This window comes from Antedon mediterranea, chromosome 3 (genome assembly GCF_964355755.1).
Source record: "Antedon mediterranea chromosome 3, ecAntMedi1.1, whole genome shotgun sequence".
Lineage (NCBI taxonomy): Eukaryota > Metazoa > Echinodermata > Crinoidea > Comatulida > Antedonidae > Antedon > Antedon mediterranea.
Window position 1 is genome coordinate 17,481,195 of NC_092672.1, and position 26,413 is coordinate 17,507,607.

The 26,413-nt window shown below is 35.8% G+C and overlaps 1 protein-coding gene across 1 annotated transcript in view; it reads right to left on the minus strand.

Moving 5' to 3' along the window:
• LOC140044981 (flotillin-2-like) overlaps positions 1-26,413 on the minus strand; it is a 124,875-nt gene that overhangs the window by 86,275 nt on the left and 12,187 nt on the right. Inside the window, exon 2 of the mRNA XM_072089702.1 lies at positions 25,213-25,294. Coding sequence (XP_071945803.1) covers positions 25,213-25,294 — 82 coding nt within the window. The remainder of the gene's footprint in view (positions 1-25,212; positions 25,295-26,413) is intronic.

Sequence of the window (26,413 nt, forward strand, 5' to 3'; positions counted from 1 at the left end):
TGGTGCGTCCGCTTGCGACTGTTGTGTGTTGTGTGATGTCACCGGGTAGCCAGGCAGTCGCGAAACTAGGCTACTTCGATCGTCCGTTCGGGGAACGCGAGGTGTCCCTTTGTACAAATGGTTCAACACTGGGCCCGGCTCCTTGCGGTTTACGCGTGATATATCATGTTCCATCCAGGGACCAAAATACGTAGTTACTTTCCAGGCGAAGTTTACCGACGCGTACCTCGTGTACTTTGTATGTACGCTACACAGCAAAAGAGTACACACATTTACGATTAACCCTCTCTGTACAGTGGGGTACACCTACAATAAATGTTGTATTACAGGCCTACTGTATAGGCCTACACGGGGGCCTACATTTTGAACAATTGAACCAGATCGCCAAATTCCTCAATAAAAAGTTATATTTAGAGACAAGTTAAATAATATTCTTCGGTTTGTGTCGGCTTTCTATAAAGACTGATTTGACCTTTTGATCACGCACCATCGTGTATAAAACAAAAACAATTATTTACTGTACAGTAGTAATAATAACATGGCTATAAACTTCGATTTACTTCGTCCGGTCGCGATAGTATGCGTGTACTCTTTAGAATTATGTGATAATAGATTCGGTAACACGCTGCGTCTGCTCCCGACTACTTTCGCCGGTTTGCGACCTGTTTGTCAGGCCCGTAGCCAGAATGCATCAGAGGGGGGTTTTCTTGACACCAAGTATTTTGCGAGCGCAGCGAGCAACTGTAGGCTGGGGGCCAGGGGCCGCCAAGGGCCTTCGCCCCTGGAAGCTTTGGCTCTCAGAGCAATTTCGGTTGTTTTAATAAGCTTACAGAGACATTTTTTACCTACTAAAATCTGAGTTATGCAGAGAAATTATATAGTACAGTATTATGGAAGCTAGTAGTACTGATCATGAAATACAGCTTTATTGTTGCAAAAAAGTATATTATATTAGGCCCTTAAATAATTTCTTATCCTATAAACATAAAAAACAAATAGTACCGTATATTTCGGTGTACAAGTCGCACCTGTGTATAAGACGCACCCATAACGAGGATGACAATTTACCTTAGCCTAACTAAAAATTCAATAAACTTGTTACCACACTGTGGTTAGACAGAAATGAGTAACTAGCTAGGCCTACATTGCAGAGTAGTACACTATTTTTAATTAATTTAAGTATTAGTAGGTAATTAAATTAATTAGGGTAACATTTAGAGGTCAAATTTGCGTGTCAAAAGTGCGTCTTATACACCGAAATATTCGGTAGGCCTACGTACACGTACCAATTTAATTCAGCACCATTTTTATTCAAGTTTACACAGTGAAATTCTTTGGTTTAATGAAAAATATTTCCAGGAAAAAAATAAAAATCCCCAAAAAGATTGAACTGAACTGAACGTGAAAAGCCCGGCCGAAGCACGCGATTGGTCAGTCCATTTTTCTGTCACATTTATAACCATCATCTCTCAACAATCTCTCGATCTGACGCTCAGCAGTGACTTTGACATCGGACAATCTGTATATTCGATCGATTTACATAGTCAATAGAAGTAAAATGACCAAAAAATCTGCTATAATTGATAATTAATTGCACGATTTTGGAAGTGGGGCCTTTGTTTTTCAAGGGGGGGTTCGCTGGTAAAAGGGGGGTTCGCGCAAAAGGGGGGGTTCGCCCGAACCCCAAAAAACCCCCCTGGCTACGGGCCTGTTTGTGTACGGCGTATCAAAAATGTCATATTTTTGTATGATGCCTTTTCTGGTTTTTTTTGCCATTCGCCTTTATAAAACAAACATCCATTAACATTATTAAAAAATAGTAAACCTTTATTTTGTTAACGCATGGAATATTCTTTACTCCATGGTTAACGTATGGCGGATAAATGACACATAAGCGTTTTATTAATTTTGTAGTGTGGGATAGCAATTCTAATTACAGTATTAACCTTTTGTATTATAATCCTTTTGTATTTCGACACTGTTTATATGAAGCAATTTGACACAGCTGTTAAATTGTTAATTTCAGAAGCCATTGAATTTTCGCTTTGCGTTGGCTTCTTTTGTTACTGACTGCTTATTTTTAATATACATCCTTGTCTAATAAGTTGTGCATTATTTAATAATGCGGGTAGGGTGCATACTTTATTTTACTGTTAACATGATATTTAAGAAAAATAGTACTCTATGAGAATACCACCCAACAAAAAATCAGCTTTGGAAAAGGCAGTTTTGACGACCTAAAGAGCCAAAAATGGTAGTCATACACACATTTCCCTGTAAATGATAAATAAAAGGTTGAGAACATTTTGCCATTTTCTTTACTAAAATGGATATCATAATTATAATGCTTTCTCTAGCTTGACAGTTGTCATTGGTGAAAACCATAGAAATATTATAATATCTATATGGTGCGTTCAAACCATAACAATAACTAAACTATACGTCCCCTATAACATACGATTTCATTCGACATTTGTTTTTTATTTTTGTGTCTTAGTTCTGAGTGTGATTAGGCTAATTGCACCAAAACATTGTGAATGCGAGTTTGGTGTATATCCAGCTTTTCACAGTTCAAATCCCCTCAAAGTCCTGCTGAGGAATTTTTTTCCTTACTTAGGTACTTACAGTACAGATAATAAATACTGCAACATTTGGACGCGTAGACTACGTTTCGTACGCGTGGCCACTTCGTAGGTTTCGCGTGGCGTAATCTACGCAAGCTAACATGCTACGCGTAGTCTACGCGTAGCCTACGAAGGGAGAGCTAGGAGGGGAAATCCCAATGTTCAGATTATTGTGTACTGTGCTACATGCACCACACGGAATTAGTTAACGAATTTGAATACTAGTTTTCATCAAATTTAAAATGCGAGTTAATTACTGTGAAGTAATAATAAATGTATTAATATTAGTATTAATTACTGTGTGTTGGTTGTGTTAAAATGGGACATTTATTTTTATGAAAGAAGAACAAGTGTAGTACATCTATCACCGATCGGCCAACGTACGGACGGACGGCGGTCGTCGTCTGTTTGTGTGAAATGGCCTCCGGCTAGGCCTAGCTAGCTTGCTAAAAAGGTAGGGTTACCGGCGTACCTACCGACAGTTTAATTTTAAAATATGTGGTACGCCTATAGTACTTATAGGCCTACTTAGTAGTAGTACTGTATGATAATCCATACTGTGTACAAGCGTTAAATACGATGTACATGGCGTGAAAATGTGAAATAATGTGGTATAGCCTAGCTAGGTGACAGAAGGATATTTTCTCGATACGACAGTTTTCGCCGTGAAGCTGCTGTTTACCCACGTGTGTGTATCGCGCAGTACCACTCTACAGTCTGAACTATGTTTGTTTACTAATACTAGGCTATAATAATGAACGATGTTTCGTTTTAAAATTGCGTTTAAATGAAATATTACGCTTATTTAGTACTACTGTATGGGATAATATGAATTGTTTAAATACTGTAAATGTCAAAATAATAGAATACAAATACGATATTATTTTTGTTCCAACGGAAATCGAGACGGATCACTCCATTTGTAATTCATTCGCCCAGTGTGTTTATATCCACGTGTTTATGATCCGCGGATGGATACTCTCTCTGAACTGTACTTTTATGTTTTGCTTTTAACCTTCAATTTAGTGAAGTTCAACTTTTATTAAATAAAGTCTTGCATATTTCCTAACCCTAAAATTTATTTTTATTTATAACTAAAATAACATTTATTTAAATACTACCGTATATTTCGGTGTATAAGTCGCACTTTTGACACGCAAATTTGACCTCTAAATTAAGGGTGCGTCTTATACACCGAACATAAATGCCTCACCACACAGATTGTACATAGGCCTAGGCTATCACCTCGTTTGCTAGGCCTGAGTAGGCTAGGCCTAGCTACAGTAACTAACTAACGTAACGGCAACCTGCTTCTGCCTAGTTTTCAAGTCATTTCAGCATGATTTGTTCATTATGGCGCTCCGATAAAATTTTATTTGTAAACGTTTACGTCGTACGATTGGAATAGTATTTATTTATACAGTAGTTATACGCACGACCGCCGTACCCCAAGCGCAAGCCCTTATTTTGGTGGCCACATGGTGTACGGTATTCGACTAGTATATTCTCCAGGTGATTATAGCATGGACCTAGCGTACACACTTCTCGGATACATAGATACTAATCGAATACGATTGTCCGTGAAAACGCGCGCCCTCTCGAAATGATCAAGCGAGGCTAGCCCACACACGTGCGTGTTACACACACGGTCATGCACTCGATGTTGCGGCGAAACTCATGAATAACAAGTTAGAAAGAACTTGTTGAGGCTGGGCGCGGCCGAGCCTAGGTAAGAAAAAACATAAATAAAGGATGCCGTTGTAGATATAACAAAATATATTATTACAATAATATTGATTACATTTTAAAAAAAACATTGTTTTGATGAAATATAAGGTGCGTCTTATACATCGACGATATAAAAAATACCGATATTTTACTCTCAGTTGGGGGTGCGGGTTATACACAGGTGCGACTTATACACCGAAATATACGGTATCTAATTTATTATCGCGCATGACTAAAAAAAAACCAAAACAACAAGATCAGGCAAGCACATGTTATGCATGGAGGTATTATACCATGTGTTATGTGTCCTCCGATCCTCCTCCTCTCTGCTGATGACGATGTTCTGAACAACCTGTAACTTGACCCTCCACCGATCCTCTGCTGCAGGTTGTTACAATAGCTAATAATGGAGTTTGATGTACAGTTACGACAGTTTCAAACCTGGATATTTTTTGTTCAAATGAAACATACTGAGTACTGTATTAATTACTTATAAAAAATTAACTTCCAATTTTAGGCCTACTACTAATACTATTGCTATGGAAGGTAGTCATAATAACGGCCCGTCATCAATTCATTTTGTACACTACTGCCTGGCCGGCGATGGTGAATGTACAGCAGTAGCCTAGGCTAGGCCTAGTTAATTAGACTTTTCGCGTCTAGCCTAGGCTTTGAGCAATTTTAATTGCTATTTTCTTTAGAAAAATTTGAATTTCAAGTATGTTTAATAATGATGATGATATTATTGTATTGGCGAAACAATCGTATCATTTCTATTTATTCGAACCTTTCGTAGCCTGCTTAGCCGTCGACGATGTACTTGTACACAGTTGAGTTTGGGGAATTCCCACACACAGTTGATCACAACGTAGGCTACGAATGCTACGCGTAGCCTACGCACTACGAATGCTACGCCACGCAACCGCCACGCACCCGCCACGCGTAGACTACGTTACCTACGCGTGGCAAATGTTGCAGTAGTTTTTATCTGTACTGTAGGTAAAACAACGGTGGTCAAACTATGGTAAAATTACTTTTAAGATTTATTTAATATAATTTATTGTAACGCTCACAAAATCGAAACGCCCAGTCGTTTCATTTGTTCGAAAAAGCACTGAAAAGTCGGAAGAGTCCACTTTAGGCTACATTGTTACAGATACAGTTCCGGTCTCATTGAATTTATTTGTAGCATATCTTTCTTGTCGTCAGCATTATGTTAAATACAAGCAATCACAAACCTTCAAGACTATTGACAAATTTGTTAATTACCGGCCTCCTGTAAAACGAGCAATTGTAGACAAATTCCCGCAAATTATTGAAATAGCTAAAAACTTTATTGAAAGAAGTGGATTTGAAGCACATCGACGTCGCCAAAGCACCACCGGACACTGTGGAACTGGTCTGAAAGCGGTTCGGGACCATCTTCTTCACGAAGTACCAGGTTTGGCTGAGCAGCATCCCAATTTTAGTAAGTACAACATTTGATAAATTATTATTTATATGGATATCCAAGTATATTAAATATATAATTAAACTAGGCCTATGAATCCGGGACGGGGACCCGGATGGATAAATCGACATAGCGTCGACTTTTGTAATTTACCTAGTATAATCATAAAGAATTTTCCATGGTATAATGTGATCATGCAAAACAATGACAACTTTATTAATTTTCTTTCTGTAGGTATTCATACTGTGCACCGCATGCTACAGGCCCCTCATCAAGGTCGTAACAGTTCAGCAAGGTACAAAGGTTTCATCGATGCTAAAGTTCCAAAAAAAGATAATGGAAGGATGAAAGAAAATGACAATGCTCATTTTTACAATGCGAGGGTGAAGTATTGCCTTCAATTAAGTGCAGCATTTCCGGATGTGTGTAGTGTATATTCTGTTGACAACAAAAACAAAGTGAAGATAGGTAAGATCAATCATATACAATTAAGAATTTTCAAATGTAACATCCACAGAATATTAACGGCCATACAAAATTGGGTGAGAATGTTAGGTGGATTCTGAAATAAATATTAATTAAAACAACTTATTTTACATTTAATTTGAATTGCTTATGATAATCTTGAAAGAAAAGCAGTTATGTAACGCAAAATTGTCGGCGAGGGAGTGAATGAGAATGGGTTTTGATGATAATCTGGAAACTCTAAAATAATTTTGTGAAATGTGCTATATTTCGTTGGAAAATACTTTTCTTTAAATTAATACATTATTTCTTTATTTAAGTGTACGAACCTAAATACAAAGTCATATCAATTATAACCAAGCCCTACCAGTAGACCATACAAAGTGTTTTGAGAATGTGTATTGCATCAACTCTATGTTTGTATTACTATTATTATTATATTATTATTATTTATTGTTTTTATTTTTAAAGGAAAAGATGTCCCAGCTGTTGATCGAAGGACAAAAATAAGAAGAATATTTCCAACCATTGACAGGCCGGTGCTTTTAGATCACGACTTCCCAAGTCATTCAGGCTACCTAATTACACCATGTGGATATATGAAATTGACACTACCTAACCCCCCTGAAAAATCGATTGATTCGCTAGGTCGGCTAGAATACAAACTACATAGGAATGGCCCCGTTACCATCATTAACAGGGGACCCATGACAAAATGCACCGTAGCCTCCCATATCAACGACCTGCTGCCAATAGTGAAAGAGGAAGTCCGTACAGGAAAATCAATTTTAACTATAATTGCAGATGGCGGGTGCGACTTTAATTCCGGTCATCATACAAATTTACTATATTATGCTAGACTGTTTAGAGATACTGGCTTAGATGCTCTGATTGTGACAGCGTATGCTCCAGGACAATCGGCTCTAAATCCGATCGAACATGCCTGGGCTCCTTGTACATTAGCGTTAACGTCTGTTATGTTCACGGATCGACTTGAATGCGAAGACAGACCGCCATGGCAGCAAGGTTTAAACGAAGAAGAAATGCGTCTGAAAGAATGTAAAGTATTTGACAACGCACTAAAAAACTTAGAACAATACTGGAAAAGTGTACATTTTAGCGGCGTTCCGATTAGTGTAAGCCACTTATTGTCTTCGTCAAAAGAAACGCCTTATGATGACTACAGTCAAGTGCACGCTGTTATGGCGTCTAACAGCGGGAAAACGTTCAGACAAAGCAATCTTGTAGACGAGTCCCAGTTTATGCTTCAACATATTGATAAAAGGAAAGGTTTTTTAGTTTTTTCTAAATGTAGAGACCCTAACTGTACACATTGCAGCCGCAATCCTATAATTGCCCACGATGTAATGAATGCCTGTTTTAATAGGGATGGATTTCCTTCACCCATGCAAAGCGAGAAAGAAGGACACTTCCTCACCATTCATGAGGTATTAAAGTTAAATTCATGGGATACTCTCGATCAGCTGATGCCACCTGCTGGTGGAAGATGTGCCATTTGTCCCGCATATGGATTCAACAGCAACGCAGAGATAACTTCTCACAGGAGAAAGTACCATCCAAGGCAGCAGGTCCTTTAGTTGCTATGTTTAAAACTACTTGTAATTTATATATGTTGGCCTATTTCAGCCTTTGTACACTGAAATATATCTGTATTTTATTGTATTTTTATATATCTAGTTTTTTATGAATTTTTTACATACTGTATATTTTTATATAACGTTTTAAACTTTTTTAAACGTTTTTTTATGCTGTTTGTTGCCTTTAGGAAGACAAATTTTAAAATATTATTTTTGGACAATAAAGTAATCTTGATTATCAATACTGTATACATATCGTAGTATAACTGCAATGATCTATTGATGTGTGAATCAGAATTAAAGATTTCCATTTTATGAATTTATTGTACTGTCTTGCTTGTATACTTTTGTATTATGGTATTTTTATTTATTTATTTTTTGCTTTCAGGGAATGTACGGCTATTATTATTTGAAGTTCAAACAAATAATAATTTCCAAATTCTTAAAGATGTATTGTCCCTTGAAACACAAAAAATGAAAAAAAAAATATTCTAAATTTAAATTGGCCATATCAAAGTGATATTAAAGTTATTCACTTTAAGTCGAAAATTCGAGGCAAAAACAACAAGTTTACGTAATTAACAGGTAAATTAATTTAATTACATTTCGTCTGGAAAATCGTCACGAGTGAAAGTAAACAAAGATTTCAAACCACGAGTATGCATGATGCTAATTAGGATTGTTTACAACTCGTCGCGGTTGAGAAGGTGTTTTCACACAGATCGCGAGGAAGTTTTATGATTATGCATACAGAGTAGCCAAACAAGCGCGTTGCATTATGAATATGTTTTGATCGAAAACTTTGACTGGAAGTCAAAGTTATTTTTTGAACAAATTTTTGGTCAAAGTTAATAACTATCATGATACTTAAAAATGACACACTTTTTTTCGAAATACCCTGTATTAAAAAAAATTTTTTTTGGGAATTACTCAAAGGGACAATACATCTTTAACAATAACGTGGTTTGTTCGCGTACCATAGTATTTAATAATTAGCCTAATATCAATACATTTATTGGACAATGGACGAACAGTAAAACAATACAGAATGAATAAAAATCATACGGTACAATTTCTGTGACTTAATATACTATGGACTTAAAACAATGTATTAAACGCCCAATTGAATTTCGCTGTTAGTTTGAAAATTAATGGAAAACAATACACGAGTGCACTGAATATCGTGCTAAATATAGATATATTTGTACTGTAATTTCTATTGAAAAAGATAGATTAATTTACAAATTGTTTTAACAACGGTAATTTTTCAAAAAGAACAGAACAGATTTGCTTATATTATTGTGGAGGAACCTGTACCATAGTATACTATATATTTCCAATTCACCATAATGCCTAAAAGGGGAGGTGGTTTTATAGCTGTCACTGCTTGCTGCTTCTTTGGTACTTGACAAATCACACCTCAATATGCAATTAACTGATGACCAGATCTTCTCTCTCTAGTATGTAAAAGCGTGGGATAGAAATTCTAATTATTAACCTTTTGTATTATAATCCTTTTGTATTTCGACACTGTTTATATGAAGCAATTTGACACAGCTGTTAAATTGTTAATTTCAGAAGCCATTGAATTTGCCCTTTGCGTTGGCTTATTATTTTTCGTTTATTTTATTATTATCCTTATTCTATATTTTATTTTAATAAATGCAGTTTACTTGTTAGGCCCTCGTTACGACTGCTCAGTACCAGATTGCCTGATTTTGAAAATTGTCTTCTGTTTAAAATATTGATGATAATAAAAAAAAGTGGTCCAGAATTGGGATCCCATAATACTATTGAATGCTCATTGACCCATATCTGTATGTGGTTTCAATGTGTTAAAGATCTGGAATAAGTTCGTTTTAGTAATCATGCTACTAATATAGACTACATAAACCCCCTTGGCGGAGGTAATAAACACACATTAAAAGAATACATTTTGACGACTTTTCTACTACTACAATGACGAACACAGGTATTAGCCAAATATGTAACCTGTTTAAATTACTCCCACACAAATTCACAATAGTTGTGATCTTATTCAAGTTGTTCACACTATTATACTTTCTTACACTGACGGTGTAAAATATAGTTACTTATAGTTAATTAATTTGCTTTATTTTCAATTCATTATGTTCTTAAAAATGAGTTTTAAATCACATATCGAAGACTGTGGCTGCTGATAATTTTGAATTTTTAGTATTGCAATATCTCTTGTGGGGAAGCGTGAGGTACCTATATTTAAATTAACAATTTTAATATTAATTTTTGTATTTGTTATACTGTTTTGTGAACACCTTGCAAATTGTTATTTTCAAATCCCATTATTTGTGCATTTGTGTTGGCTTTTAGTCGTAGATAATTTGGCTGTTTATTTTAATATACAGCATTATTTTAGTTTTCATTACGTAATATACCACGCCTTCACTGTTTACCTGAAGCCTGAGAAAGTTTGATTTGAGCATCTTTGGAATGCGTCCCTGTGCAGTCCAGTAAACAATAGTGTCAATAAATGCACAGTCGAGGCATCCATAACTATCACTTCATCATAATTATTTCTACAAGTAACATCGAATTTTAAAATGTCTCTACGCCGTCAGAAAACTAGCACATGCTTTGGTCTATTTTGATTCAGACGAAAGTACAGCAATTGTACTATCTAAGAAGTTGCAGGGAGACAAAGTTCCTAACGGTGTCGTTAAAATGGTATACAACAAACAACAATTAACGTGCCGCATTGTGGAACTTTCTGACACATCTGATGATTTAGTTCACAAAGACACACTGTTCTGGGAGAAACGCAAGCGAGAGCTTGGTAAGTAATGTTATATTGTAGTTATTCATTCAAATAGTGAATGAATAATATTTATTTTAACTTCTTAAATACCAGACCTACTGTTGTACTTGCTGTCGAATGTTATCGTGAACATACGAGTTGACGTATTACAGACATTATCCACGCATTGTACGTTCTCGAGGCTGGTCGATTATTTAACATATTTTTACGCCAAAATTGATAAAAATGCGCACTAAAAAAATGTATATTTTGCATATTACACTTTATTATAATTATATTTAAAATATTTAATCGTACCTCAATATTAGCCTATATAACATGTATTTTGTAATGGCACAAGCCATATTTGTAACAGTAGGCCTATTGTTTTTTCTGAAATCATAATAAAATTAAATTATAGGCGCAATCAAATTTTAAACCTAATGATTTAATATATTTATGACTGTACTTTCTTTTATTAAATTATAGACTTAAACCTAATATCCTTTATATTTTGTCATTCCTGTATAACTGATTAATCATTTTATATCGACAGATGATGACTCTGAAGTTACTGTTGACTCCCCTAACAAAAAATCAAGGAAGAATGACCCCAGGAAAGATGTCAACACAGAAAATGAGAGACCAAAGAAAGACCAAACGGAAAATGAGAAACCCAAGAATGACCAAACGGAAAATGACCAAACAGAAACGGAGAAACCCAAGAATGACCAAACGGAAAAAGAAAACCCCAAGAATGACCAAACGGAAAATGACCAAACAGAAACGGAGAAACCCAGGAATGACCAAAGGGAAAAGGAGAAATCCAAGAGTGACCAAACGGAAAAGGAGAAACCAAATAATGACCAAACAGAAAAGGAGAAACCCAAGAATGTCCAAACAGAAAAGGAAAACCAAAAGAATAACCAAACGGACAAGGAGAAACCAAATAATGACCAAACGGACAAAGAGAAACCAAATAATGAGCAAACGGAAAATGAACAACCGATCCCGAATTTTGACATCCAACTCCAGTCACCCAACGCCGTAATTGTGACGGAATTCGAGAGTCCATCGGAAAGCGGTAAGTCCTGCAATTTGTTTTGTTTAAAAAAAGTAAATAACAACATAAAATCACAGTAATAAATAACATCATGAATAGTAATTTACATTAACGATTCAAATATTACATACACACAAAATTGGAGAAGCAAAATAATGAAACAAAACGTGTATATTCTAGATTAGATTAATACCTAAAAATACAGACACCAACGACGGCATTTTAATAACGGTGTGTAACGTTTAATAACAGCATATAAATATATTATGAAACCCTCGAATTTATTTACTAGACAAGTAATTGGCAGGGCTCCAATGGTATGAACTACCCTGGGTAAATAAATGAAATAAATAAATAAACCATTATGTTGTTCCCAAACTAGGTGTTGTGTATAACAATTATCATTGACATTTTTTTAATTATAGACATTGAGCTTGATATCGATTCCGACCTTCTTGTCGAAGTCCTTGCTGGTCCTCTATTGAGCAGCACAGTCTTAAGTAGTAAGTATATATCACTTTGAATAATAGTTGTTTTGATAAGTATTTGCCTCAAATGCTGTTGTGGGTACTTTAAAACAAAGAAATCTATCTATATCTTTAGTACTGTATAACTACTTTGGCTCTTAAATACGTACCTCATTCTTTGACAAATAACAGAACTCAATTTTGACATTTCCTTAGTTTTAATTTGCTGGTTTATTGTGTGTCTTAATTAAGATCCCTTAACTGTTACCTATTTCATTGAATTTATTTATTTTGTATTATCTTCCCAACTTTAACTTAAATGGTTTTTTTTTCTTTTAATTTGTAAAAATCGGTGTTTTGACCCATTTTAAACTATACACAGTGAATGTAAATTAATATTAACTTGGCACCGCATTGGCCTGTTATATTTTTGATATTATAAAAACGTTGGGCATCCTATACGATTATATTAAATGAATGTTATACATTTCTTCTTTCAGATCAAACTGGATGTACGGCATGCGCTTGCGCAAAGTGCATGAAGGTCCCAAACATGCTGGAAACAATTATAACAAATCAAACAATTATTATGCAGCAGCTAACCACCCGGTTAGGTTATACTCAACAAGTGCAGCAAGTAGCAGCTCCGCCGACCAATGCCTTACTTGGTGAAACAAATGGTAGAGCTGACAGTAATGGCATTGTTCATATAGGGGGGCTGGTGCCCGTAGCCGAGGAAAAGTACAAAGCCGCAGTTGGCGTTGGCAAAAATAAGTCAGCAACAAAAATGACTAGAAGACTGCTGGACATAATGTTCACACAGGAGGAGCTAGCAGTATCTAATTTGTACGGCTCTAAGAAAATAGAGAATGGCAAACTTGTCACAAGGCCAGCACTAGAAGCGCCACGTTCGCGGGCACTTTTCAGACAAATTGAACAGGAATTTCCAGGTGCCACCTCAAACAATTATTTAGCTTTAAAAGAGGCTGTCAATAGTAAATGCCGAAGAATTAAGCCCCTTTCTCACAGATGTGCCTGCAATATACCGGTACAGTGCTGGCGTCGTGCCGGTATCGTTACCGGCATATACCCATTCTCATCGGACTATCGTGCCGGAAATATAACCGGTATATACCGGCTTTCTGTGAGAAAGGAGTCGGGCATATTCGGCCAATAAAATGTCTCTGACAAAATAATTATTGAGGGCGTCCTTTATTGTTATTATTTTTGTCTAGCGATGATATGGCGGCGAATGTTAAGTTACAGATTATTATCTTCCTTTATAGCATATTTATGCAATACATGCTATGTACAGTATATTTTGCATATATTATACAGGTATAGCAATTAATTTGCCGTCATCGGCAATCTGTAAAACACCTTAGAAGGCTGTAGGCCTACAATTTACAAGGCGACGAAAGGTCAGGCACCAACTGTACAAACAAAGAGCTATGGCTGGCCTAGCCTAGCGGCCTATATAGATTATGCTACAAATTTCTTCTTGTCCCCTTATTTTAAGCAGCTCTCTTATCTCATTATCCCTCCAGTTCGACATTATTATTGTTAATTGAATTGAATAGGCGCCAAAGTGATACACTTGACTGCGCAAGGTGTCAAAGCCTCGACGGGGAACCCCGGAATATAACGGCAATACGTTCTCACAGAATGCCCGTCTGGCATTGCGGGGAATATCCCTAGAATATTACTAGGTCTAAAGCAGGTCATGTCGATGCCGGCATGGTGCCGGCATGATGCCAAGACGACCTGTTCTCACAGAAAACCATACCGGCATGGTAATGGTATATTCCCGCAATATTCCTGGCACACAACTCTGTGAGAAAGGGGCTTTAGAGAAATACTTAAAGGTAGTGAAAATGTAACACCAAAATAGTTGGTTGGTTTTGTTTTGTAAAATAAAATATTTTAATTATTATTTGTTCGTATATTGTCATTTATGTTTACTAGGTCTAAAGCTCTATCTACACTATCAAACTTTATGTGACAAAAAAATGTGATGTGCCCATATATGGTAGTGATATGCACAAATATGGTAGTGATGTGATGTCAACGTGTCCATATATGGGCACATCACATTTTTTTGTCACATAAAGTTTGATAGTGTAGACGGAGCTTTAATAATAATGTTAATGTCTAAAAAATTAACAACGTGAACATAAGATCATAGAACTATTTCAATTTGTGCGACATTACATTTACTGTGAATTCATTTTTATTTCAACAATATTTTTATGATTTTTTTCTGGTCCCAATACCATCTTTTTTAAATAATTCAGCGAACTGATTCAATTCCCATACAGAATAATATCAATGCCATTAGAAAATACAAACAATATCTTCAAATTAAACAAAGAAACGGATATCTCCGATCGCTGACAAATAATGATATTATTACAATTATTTGTTTATGTGTACCCAACAATCCGGGCGTTTTCCAAAAATCGCAGAAAAGCATCTATTTTAGGGAGGCTTTTACAATGTAACTCTGTTATTATTTATTATTTAAATTGTTATGGCTGTTTCGGCATTGTTATTAATTAGTTAGTTGTTTTAAATTCGTAATCATAAGAAACACCGTCGGCATTGATGTAAAATGATCTCAAAATCGTTTTTTTTAGTGAACTGCTAGTGTTAAAAGATAGGGGAAATTGTCAAAAGCTGGCGACCTGGTACTCAGCAGTCCAAACACAAGAGAATTACTTGTCCAAAAAACTTCATTTTTGTACGAGGGACAAGAGTTATAATTTGTGATTCGTAATTTTAAAATTTAATTTGATTTAATGTATAGGAATTTTGATACGAGTAAATTCACCCGCTTGTTGTTTGTGAAGTTTTGACAGGCGTTTATTAAACTATAGGGAACATCTATCTATCCCCTTCGGCTTATTTGTTACAATTTAAAAACTCACAACTCAGTAAAGTGGTACAGTCCTACTGTACATGGTTAATTACGTACCACTGTCTTCAGGCAGATGATTAAGAACATTAAACGTATTGATAATAAATAAAAAGGGATTGTATTGTGTGCAGGAAAACGGAAGCCAACCGAAATAATATAGCGCGGCGGCTATACTCGTAACTTGTGAGGGTCCCTAATGATCAGCTTCGGCTGGATGGACCACCCTCGGTAAAGATTGTTGAAATAAAAATAAAAAAATAACCTAGCCTACTTGTTATTTTCAAAACACATTACACGTCGGCGAGGTCCGTTGGCATGCGTGACTAGCGGAACAAACCAAATATTCCTCGCAACAAATATCAAGCTAACAGACCCTTTTCCATCGGGCGAAATCAGTTTATTACCTCCCATGTTTATGCGTACCATTTCGGGACTTACTATCTCAAGTAGTACGAGAGAAATTCATGACATACAGGACATTGAACATTTAATAACGTAGCTTAATAAAAATATGTTGGCTAAACGAAAATAGCGTGTTTCTAGTTTATTTATGTAGGCCCAGGGATGTCACCACGGTGGTCGGCGATGGACGGCCCCGTCCACCATGCACTCGGAATTTCCGACCACCATTTTCATGACGCCGACCACCACTATATTTACGCATGTAAATCGTATAGCCTATTGTTCGTAACTTACTACTACGATACGATGTATTGATATTATAATTATCAACGCGTCGATCGTAGGGTGGTTCGTAGAGGAGTTAAACAACATTGTCATCGCCTTTAGAAAACGCATGGACAATGCAAATTAACAATGTACTGTTCACTAATTAAAATCGACGCCGCCTAAAAATCCTACCTAAGGTTAGGCCTATAGTAGGAGACGACACATTAGCCTAATTTTGCAGGACGTAATGAAAATGGCCCAAGTATTCTGTAGCTAACCTCACCATGGCGACCACCACTCATGACATCCATGTAGGAGGCCTATACAGTAGGCCTGCAATGAAACGTCTATTTTAGGTACCCCACCTGGGTATAAATCGAGTTAATCGTAAATTTAAAAATTCGAACTAGATCGTAGGCCTACTCTTTTGCTGTGTAGCGCCTGATGGAAAGTAATTCTACGCATTTTGGTCCCTGGATGGAACATGATATATCACGCGTAAACCGCCAATGTTGAACGATTCCCACAAAGGGACACCGCTAGACATGTGCGTTCCTACAAAAATCTAGGTCGCAATCCGGCGAGGGTGGTCGGAGTCAAACGCAGCAGTGTGTCATTGACGGTTATCAATCACATGTTCTACAGTACACGAAAACTATCGCAACTGGACGAAGTAAGTCGAAGTTGGTCATGTTGACTGTTGTTACACACAATTGTGCGTGATCAAAAGGTCAAATCAAATGTTAGAAAGCCGACTCAAGGAAGCGAAGCAGCCGTATTCACGTACAGTACAGATAAAAACTACTGCAACATTTGCCACGCGTAGGTAACGTAGTCTACGCATGGCGGGTGCGTGGCGTAGCATTCGTAGTGCGTAGGCTACGCGTAGCATTCGTAGCTTACGTTGTGATCAACTGTGTGTGGGAATTCCCCAAACTCAACTGTGTACAAGTACATCGTCGACGGCTTAGGCTAAGCAGGCTACGAACAGTTCGAATAAATAGAAATGATACGATTGTTTCGCCAATACAATAATATCATCATCATTATCAAACATGCTTGAAATTCAAATTTTTCTAAAGAAAATAGCAATTAAAATTGCTCAAAGCCTAGGCTAGACGCGAAAAGTCTAATTAACTAGGCCTACTGCTGACTGCTGTACATTCACCATCGGCATCGCCGGCCAGGCTAGTGTACAAAATGAATTGATGACGGGCCGTTATTATGACTACCTTCCGACCATAGTAATAGTATTAGTAGTAGGCCTAAAATTGCAAGTTAATTTTTTATAAGTAATTAATACAGTACTCAGTATGTTTCATTTAAACAAAAAAATATACAGGTTTGAAACTGTCGTAACTGTACATCAAACAGAAACTCCATTATTAGCTATTGTAACAAACTGCAGCAGAGGATCGGTGAAGGGTCAAGTTACAGGCCGTTTAGACCATCGTCATCAGCAGAGAGGAGGAGGATCGGAGGATACATAACATGTGCTTGCCTGATCTTGTTTTGTTTTTTTTAGTCATGCGCGATAATAAATTAGATAGTATTTAAATAAATGTTATTTTAGTTATAAATAAAAATAAATTATAATTAACATTTTAGGGTTAGGAAATATGCAAGACTTTATTTAATAAAAGTTGAACTTCACTAACTTGAAGGTTAAAATCAAAACATAAAAGTACAGTTCAGAGAGAGTATCCATCCGCGGATCATAAACACGTGGATATAAACACACTGGGCGAATGAATTACGAATGGAGTGATCCGTCTCGATTTCCGTTGGAACAAAAATAATACGCAAATAATATCGTATTTGTATTCTATTATTTTGACATTTACAGTATTTAAACAATTCATATTATCCCATAGTACTAAATAAGCGTAATATGTCATTTAAACGCATTTTTAAAACGAAACATCGTTCATTATAGCCTAGTAAACAAACATAGTTCAGACAGTAGAGTTGTACTGCGCGATACACACACGTGGGTAAACAGCAGCTTCACGGCGAAAACTGTCGTATCGAGGAAATATCCTTCTGTCACCTAGGCTATACCACATTATTTCACATTTTCACGCCATGTACATCGTATTTAACGCTTGTACACAGTATGGATTATCATACAATACTACTACTAAGTAGGCCTATAAGTACTATAGGCGTACCACATATTTTAAAATTAAACTGTCGGTAGGTACGCCGGTAACCCTACCTTTTTAGCTAGCTAGCTAGGCCTAGCCGGAGGCCATTTCACACAAACATACGACGACCGCCGTACGTTGGCCGATCGGTGATAGATGTACACTTGTTCTTCTTTCATAAAAATAAATGTCCCATTTTAACACAACCAACACACAGTAATTAATACTAATATTAATACATTTATTATTACTTCACGGTAATTAACACGCATTTTAAATTTGATGAAAACTAGTATTCAAATTCGTTAACTAATTCCGTGTGTGGTGCAGCAGCACAGTACACAATAATCTGAACATTGGAATTTCCCCTCCTAGCTCTCGCTTCGTAGGCTACGCGTAGACTACGCGTAGCATGTTAGCTTGCGTAGATTACGCCACGCGAAACCTACGAAGTTGCCACGCGTACGAAACGTAGTCTACGCGTCCAAATGTTGCAGTATTTATTATCTGTACTGTATTTATTATTTGTTTGCCTTACTACTACGTATATTTGTTGATTAAAGTCAGACAAGTCAAGGGGCCCGTCAGGGCGCCGTGGGTCGCGATCAAGCGAAGTTCCATAACAACAACTTGAAATCAGTCAACCACATAATGAGGGGCGGAGCTATTTATGGACGCACTAAAACGGAATAATTGTGAATAATCGGTAGTCCCTTGGACGCAACATTTTAGCTGCGTCCAGAAGGATGTCACAATACAATAGATATCGCGACCAGCTGCAGTACAATCCGTCCGATATTTAGTGGAGATGACGCCTTATACAGTAATTGCAATTGCCTTTGGAGAACATATTTTCGGATCGCCTTCTGAAAAAGGCAGTGGCTATCAAAGATGATCAATTTCATCCGGCCTCTAGTATGTTCCAGTTGATGCGCAGCGGTCGGCGATTTCGTTCTATTAAGGCCAATAAGGCACGATTTACAAATAGTTTCTTTCCAGGAGCTATTAGAGCCTTAAACATAATGTAGACACTTTTTTGTAATGTTTTTGTTTTTGAGTTCGTGTTGTGTCCGTTGGATATTGTGCTCCGCCAACAGAGCAAACAGAATTTCTGTTTTTCTTAAAAACAAATGATAATAAATGATACTTGACTTGACTAGTCAGGGGTTTCGTTAGTAGCCGGCAACCGGCGCATTCGACCGTCTACTTTGACATTTTCGCCGGCTACTTTCTGTCTACCTAGGCCTACACGGCCTAGCCTAGGCTAGCTCCCGGCGCGAGTACTTTTATTAATCAAGACAATACGTACGTGTTTGTTGTATTTATTACGTTCTCGCGACGACACGATGATGATGGATTAAAATAGGATTGTAATTAAATATTTAATCAATTATTTTACCATGTAATCTGTACACGAAAGGGACCTAAACTCCCTGACCTATCTATGCAATTTTCCTTTGAAACTTTTCGCACTGTGTGTGTGTAGCATGCGTTTCCGAGGCATTGTTAGAATCCTTCAACCGTGACGACCTACCCGTCAACGGCAAATACACCAACGCGATTCGCTTAAAATGACATCATATCTGGGGTAGCACTAACATTTCATTTTGTTTAGCCATTTGGCGAAAGTCAATATATTTTTTTTAGTCAAATCAGTTTATCTATAGCCAAAATGGCTAAAGTCAAATTTTTTTATTTAGCCAAATGAATCGGTTTATAGCCAAAATTAAAAATTTTTGAAATATAGTGGTAAAAACATTTTAGTCAATTTATCTGTCAACAGGTCTATACACTGTTCCCTGAACATTTTTGTAAGGCATTGAGATAAAGAACCATGCCTAAATCACTGTTTAAAAAAAATATTTTTTTTTGGTATTTTTTTTACATGATCAAAACAATTGTTCAAATTGTTTTTAATCATACAGCATTTATACAGTTATCAATTTAATAAGAAACATTTTACAGTTTTCTGAAATCCCCTGAACGATATGTTACTTTTGTTTTTTACGCTTGGCTGGTCATGTTTGCATGTGACGGCTTCCATGGCATACCAGGCGAAAATCGTGTCCTAGAATCACCGCCGCGCAGCGGGTTAATGTTTTTAAATTGGGTATGCTCAAGAGGTGCGAAAGTACAGAACCGCCGGCCTAGGCCTACAAAAAAATTATGTACAACAACGCAACGGTATATCGTATGCTAAAAATATTGAGGAAAATTCCTAGCAAACGAACACTCGTATCGTTGTTAAACGTAAGATAATAAATATAGGCCAAAGCACAGAGTACTTCTTTCCATCCCTCAAGGCTGCGCCGAAGCGTTTCTGTCAGGTCGAGAAATTTATCCGATTATTATTTATTTACACAACACAGAAGCCAGCGGCCGGCCCCGCTCAGATGCACGTGTGTGTTTAGCTAAATCCCCGTTAGACTCTACCATTTCCCGCATGTTGTTTTGTTTACACTGACGCACGAGGGAAGTTTATTAAGGCTAAAATATGAAACTACATTAAATTGGAAGACTCTAAAATGCATAACGCATACATTTTTGATTTCGATAAGATTAAGTCGTCATTCATCGAAGATACTATAATGTTTCTTTTTAATCTGAAAAGTACACCCCTATCGAAAAATAGACAATCCCGGTAATTAGCCGACCGTCGGCTACGTAGTCGATCGTTTGTTCAGCGCACAACACGTGATAGTTTAGGTAGACTTCATCATCCATGTGTCGTGTAATGTCTGTCTCTCTGTGCAGTCTACCTCTGCTATCTCCATCTTTTTGAAAAAACAAAGAGACGCCTGGTACAACGAAACAAGTTGACGAAAAATGGAGCTTGAAGTAAACAACGTGATAACGAACAAAATAAATGCTTGGAGATCGACAAATGGACCTTTTAGTTGGACTTTATGCTTTCGCCAAAATGATTATTTAATTATCTATTTTATCATATGTCATCGCCAAAATGGCTAAAGTAGCCGTTTTATTTTTCGCCAATCTAGAAACGTTTTCGCTCCTGGCGACTTGGCGATCGGCCAGTGCGAGCTTAGCATATGATGTACTGATATTAATAATAATAATATAGGGCCTAGACCCTATATTATTATTATTAATAATATATAATATTATTATTGAACTTCCTAACGTCATAAAATAAGGAACCACGCATTTTAAATTAATAAAGTACATAAAAAATGGGAGTAAAATAATTGCTAAATACGTCGGGCCAAAAAAGTTTCGTGCGTTTATATGTTGTTATTGTTATGCTATTTTTTTTAAATTAGTATTTTTTTTAAAACACAAATATGCAGGGATTTTTTTCTAAAATATTTAATATACATAAATGCAATAAAAATAAATATATTTATTTCAAATTAAGCATATATGTGTCTGTAAACTAGTTTAAATGACCTATATAGCTCTAGAAAGCCCCGACCGGGGGCCCTTGGCGGCCCCCTGGCCCCCAGCCAATGGTTGTTCGCTTCGCTCACAAAGTTATTTATTTATGAGTTCAAAATTCTCCTGTTACTTTTTTTTTTCTCCTACTTAAAACCTTAATGCAACCCCTGCTAGTAGTAGAATAATACATATTTTTATAATTTGTTAGGTACTAAAATAAACCTTAATTAATATTTTGTAATAATAATAATAATAAGAACTAGACATGTAACTCGTCACTTTGACGAGTTAGTTATCCGCACGACAAACGCCACGTGCACGTCATACGTTAGAATATTGCACACAGAAAAAATTATGGCATTATGACCTGATCTGAAGAATATGATATGTTGTTAGTGCTGAATTCTGTCAATTTTGTGTCATATAGTATATACATGCAAACAGTATAATCTGTATACATGTTACATACAGTGTAGAATAGGTGAAATTACGGGACCCGCCATTTATTCAAATTTGTAACATGGCGACGGTATCAAGATGAAACACTAAGATAGCAATTTCGGAAGCAAATTATCTCAGCAACAACATATTAACGTGTAGAAGAAATTTGAATACGTTTAATATTGATGCGCGCTCTTTTAAATATAATGAACTATGATGCAAAAGATGAAAATACGACTTTTTTTTATTTAACTTGCAATATGATGACGTCACAGCATCTGATTGGCAAAATGTTCACATGATTTCATATCTACAATCCAAGAGCTTCCAGAAAATGTTTTAATCGTGATTATCACATTTTATTTTGACGGGCTATTACAGATTAAAATTTACTGTAAAGATGAAATTAATGACCCACGTAATTAAAATTTTTAGGCATGATGACGTCATAAAAATTAAAATATTTTTATCTCATGCGAAAGATAGTTGATTGACCTAGACAATATTAAAATCTCGGAGAAAAAGAAATACGTATAAGCGTGATGCGCTCCATTGAATGTGATGAGCAATAACGAAAGACAAAAAAATCCTATATTTTACATTCGTGTGGCCATATGATGACGTCACAACATCCGTGAGGTAAAAATTCTGCATGAATTCATATCTACAACATATCTGCTTACATATTAAGTTAAAAAAATTAGGGGTAATCGTTGATCCTGAGAAGCTATAAAACATTCAAAATAGGCATAATTTTGACAACATTTTGTAACTTTTTCAACTAAAACGCGCGCAAATGGGCTAAATCAACGTGTTCGTATGACGTAATTTTAATTTGAAATGATGTCAATCTTTTTGAAAATGACTAGGAAAGGCTGGAAAATCACAATTCAAGAGAAAAAAACATGATTTTCATGCTCTATGCGCACCGTGCGCGTAATATTTTTCGCGCGCGCGGTAATTTTGTACATGCTTAAAATGACATGAAACGCGTAGAAAGTTGATTAGAAATTATTTTTGCGCATTTTGAAATTTTAAATGCGCGTGCGCGCATAACTTTGTGTAAAACACGCAATTTTTTTCAAACAGAAAGTTAGCGCATGATATAAATTAAACTTTCACAAAGTGTCAATTAAAAATCACTTTTAGTTTTTAATCTATGATCAATCATAAAAAATCATAAAATCGCGCGTAAGTCACGTTGCGCAACTCTGACGTAATTCAAAAATAGGAGGTGCACAACTTCACGTAAATGCCCACATGTTGTCAAAGTTATAAAATGTTATGTTTACACATTTTAGAGAAACGCTCTACACAAAAAGAGCGAGAAAGAAAGAAGAACTAGACATGAAACTCGTCACTTTGACGAGTTAGTTATCCGCTCGACAAACGCCACGGGCACGTCATACGTTAGAATATTGCACACAGAAAAATATTAAGGCATTATGACCTGAACTGAAGAATATGAAATGTTATTTCTGAATTCTGTTATTTTGTGTCATATACATAGTATACACAGTACAATCTGTATACATATCACAAACAGTGTAAAATAGGTGAAATTACGGGACCCGTATTTTATTGTAATTTTTAACATCTTGACGGCTTCAAAATGAAATGCAAAAGTAGAAATTTCAGAATGAAATTATCTCAGCAACAACATATTAACGTGTAGAAGAAATTTGAATACGTGAAATATTGATGCGCGCTCTTTTAAATGTAATGAAATATAACGCAAAAGATGAAAATACGACTTTTTTTATATAACTGGCCATATGATGACGTCACAACATTCGATTGGCACAATTTTCACATGATTTTGTATCTACAATACAATAGCTTCCTGAAAACGTTTTAATCGTGATTATCACATTTTATTCTTACGAGCTATAACAGATTAAAATTTACTGTAAAGATGAAATTAATGACCAAAGTAATTTAAATTTTTAGGCATGATGACGTTAAAAAAATTAAAAAATTTTAAATTCATGCAAAAGATAGTTGATTGACCTAGAATATATTAAAATCGGGGTGAAAATGGACAACGAATAAGTGGAGATGCGCTCTATTAAATGTGATGAGCTATGACGAAAGAGACAAAAATCCTATATTTTATATTCGCGTGGCCATACAATGACGTCACAATGTCCGGTTAGCCATATTAATGTATGATCCGATATCTACAACTCATCAACATCCAGAATATGTAATTAAAAAAAAGTTCCCCATGTAGTTTAGAATCTATGAATGTTTAAAAATAGGCATAATTTTGACGAATTTTTGAACTTTTTCACCAAAAACGCGTGCAAATTATCTAATTCGACGTGCTCGTATGACGTAATTTTAAGTCGAAATTGTTTAAAATTTGGTAACATTACTAGAAAAGGCTGAAAAAACATAAATCACGCGAAAAAAATATGTTTTTAACGCTACGTGTGCACCGCGTGCGTAAAAATTTTCGCGCGCGTGGGAATTTTTGACATGCTCAAAATGACATGAAACGCATAGAAAGTTGATTAGAAGTTGATTTTTCGCTTTCTAAAATTTTAAATGCGCGTGCGCGCGTAACTTCTTGTGAAACATGCTATTTTTAATCCATAGAAAGTTTGCGCTTGATATGACTTAAATTTTCACAAAGTGTCAAAACAAAATTATGTTTGGTTTTTAGTCTATGATCAATCATTGAAATTCATAAAATCGCGCGTAAGTCACGTTGCGCAACTCTGACGTCATTCAAAAATAGGAGGTGCACAAGTTCACGTAAATTTCGATATGTTGACAAAGTTACGATATGTTCTGTTTACAAGTTTTAGAGAAACACGACGCACAAAAATGACAGAAAGAAAGAAGTATAATACAGGAAAAAAATTTGATGAAACAGGACGATTACAAGGAGTTATCCGCTACTAAGCGGATAACTAATAATACAGAAAAAAATATTGATCCCATACAATAACAAGGAGTTATCCGCCAAGTGCGGATAACTAATTACTAGGCCTAGTTAGCCTAGGGCCAGGCATACAGTATTTAGGGCCTACTATGCCTAGAGTCCAGATATGATATTACATAGGCCTCCATCATAGGCTAGAATAGTTTAGCTATAACTATACCTACCTAGTGAGGAAGACTAGCCATAAACCTATGTAGGAAGGCGGCTAACTTTCTTAGCTACCTGTAAAAGTACTCTCGGTCATCATTTTTTAGAGTTTAGTTTCGCACATTCTTGGTAGATTTTCCTTTTATTTTATTAATCTTTATTTGTATACCTTTGTCATGGAATGGAATAATGAATAAAGAGAGAAAAAAAAGTGCCTCTTGTAGTTGTACACCGACATATAGGGTACCGTAAGTAAAAATAAACACCATAAAACGTATGGTCACATTATTAACGGCTGTATTACAGCAACTACTGTACTGTAGTATGAATTTTTCACTGCCAATCATAAAATCATGCAAAAATTAGCTTGTACTTACTTCTGAACATCAGTTACAGCACACCACGCCCAAGCCCATCCACCAATAACATACTTCTTGGCTTCATTCCCACAGCAGCCACCTATAAATAGTGTTTACAGGATTTACTATATGGGTGATTCTATGAGGTTGGGTCAAAAAGTGTGACATATGTCACACTTTGAAAGTTGATATTGTGAAAATAATGTTACCCACAATATATCAAAAGTTCTCCATGAAATATTTGGATAATTTTGAACAATGGCCTCTCAAACGTACACCACTACTGCAAAAACGGCACTTTTTGAGGTCTGGAGTTACTTTTATGGGCCAATATCTTTAAAGGTCCTTGATCAAATGTTATTATACTTTCTCTGCAAATAGCCTAGTATATTGTGAACACTTATCCAACATTTTAAGTTTTAAAAATAAGTATTTCGTATGTGAGGAAAACTGAAAAATTACAATTATTTAGTTGTAATTGCACTTTTCAAGATTTTTAAGACACAATATCTTCGTAACTAATTGACATACCCTATATGGGTGATTTTATGAGGTTGGGTCATAAAGTGTGACATGTACAGTATGTAGATCCAAGGGGTGGGAACGAAATCCATGTTCTAGGCCTCTTTTGATCTACTGCTTATGGCCTAATTCAACACAGGACGGTAAACTGTAAACGCTAAACATCGTACCTTATTATTTATATGGATCGTAAATACACGTAATATTTATATGAAAATAAATACAAAAAGATGTAGACAGTCCTCTCCTACTAGTACGCTATCTGATGAAAAAAAATGTTACCGGTAGAATTTTATTTTTTTAATTCCACTCGGGCACTCAACTGGAAACAAACTATTTTTTTATTTTGGCCTTACGTTAAATTTTTATATATTTTGTCAATGTCAATACAACTAAAATGTTACTGTGTTGATACTTTACATGGTTTTCGTCAACTTTTAAGAATAAAAATCGAAAAATTCATCATCATAAGATGTACCGTACTGTAGGTTTCATATACCTCAATGTTCTAAATAATATCCCTCTTAGTCCCGGGAATAGACTAATAACATATGCTGATTTAGGGTCGGTTAATGTTCTTTGAAAACCGAACATGTTACAACATTTTTATTGACAAAAAATGGAAATTAAAATGTGTATTTCATAATAGATGCAAATAAAGTAGACGCATTCCACTGAGTTTTAAACCCTTTATTGT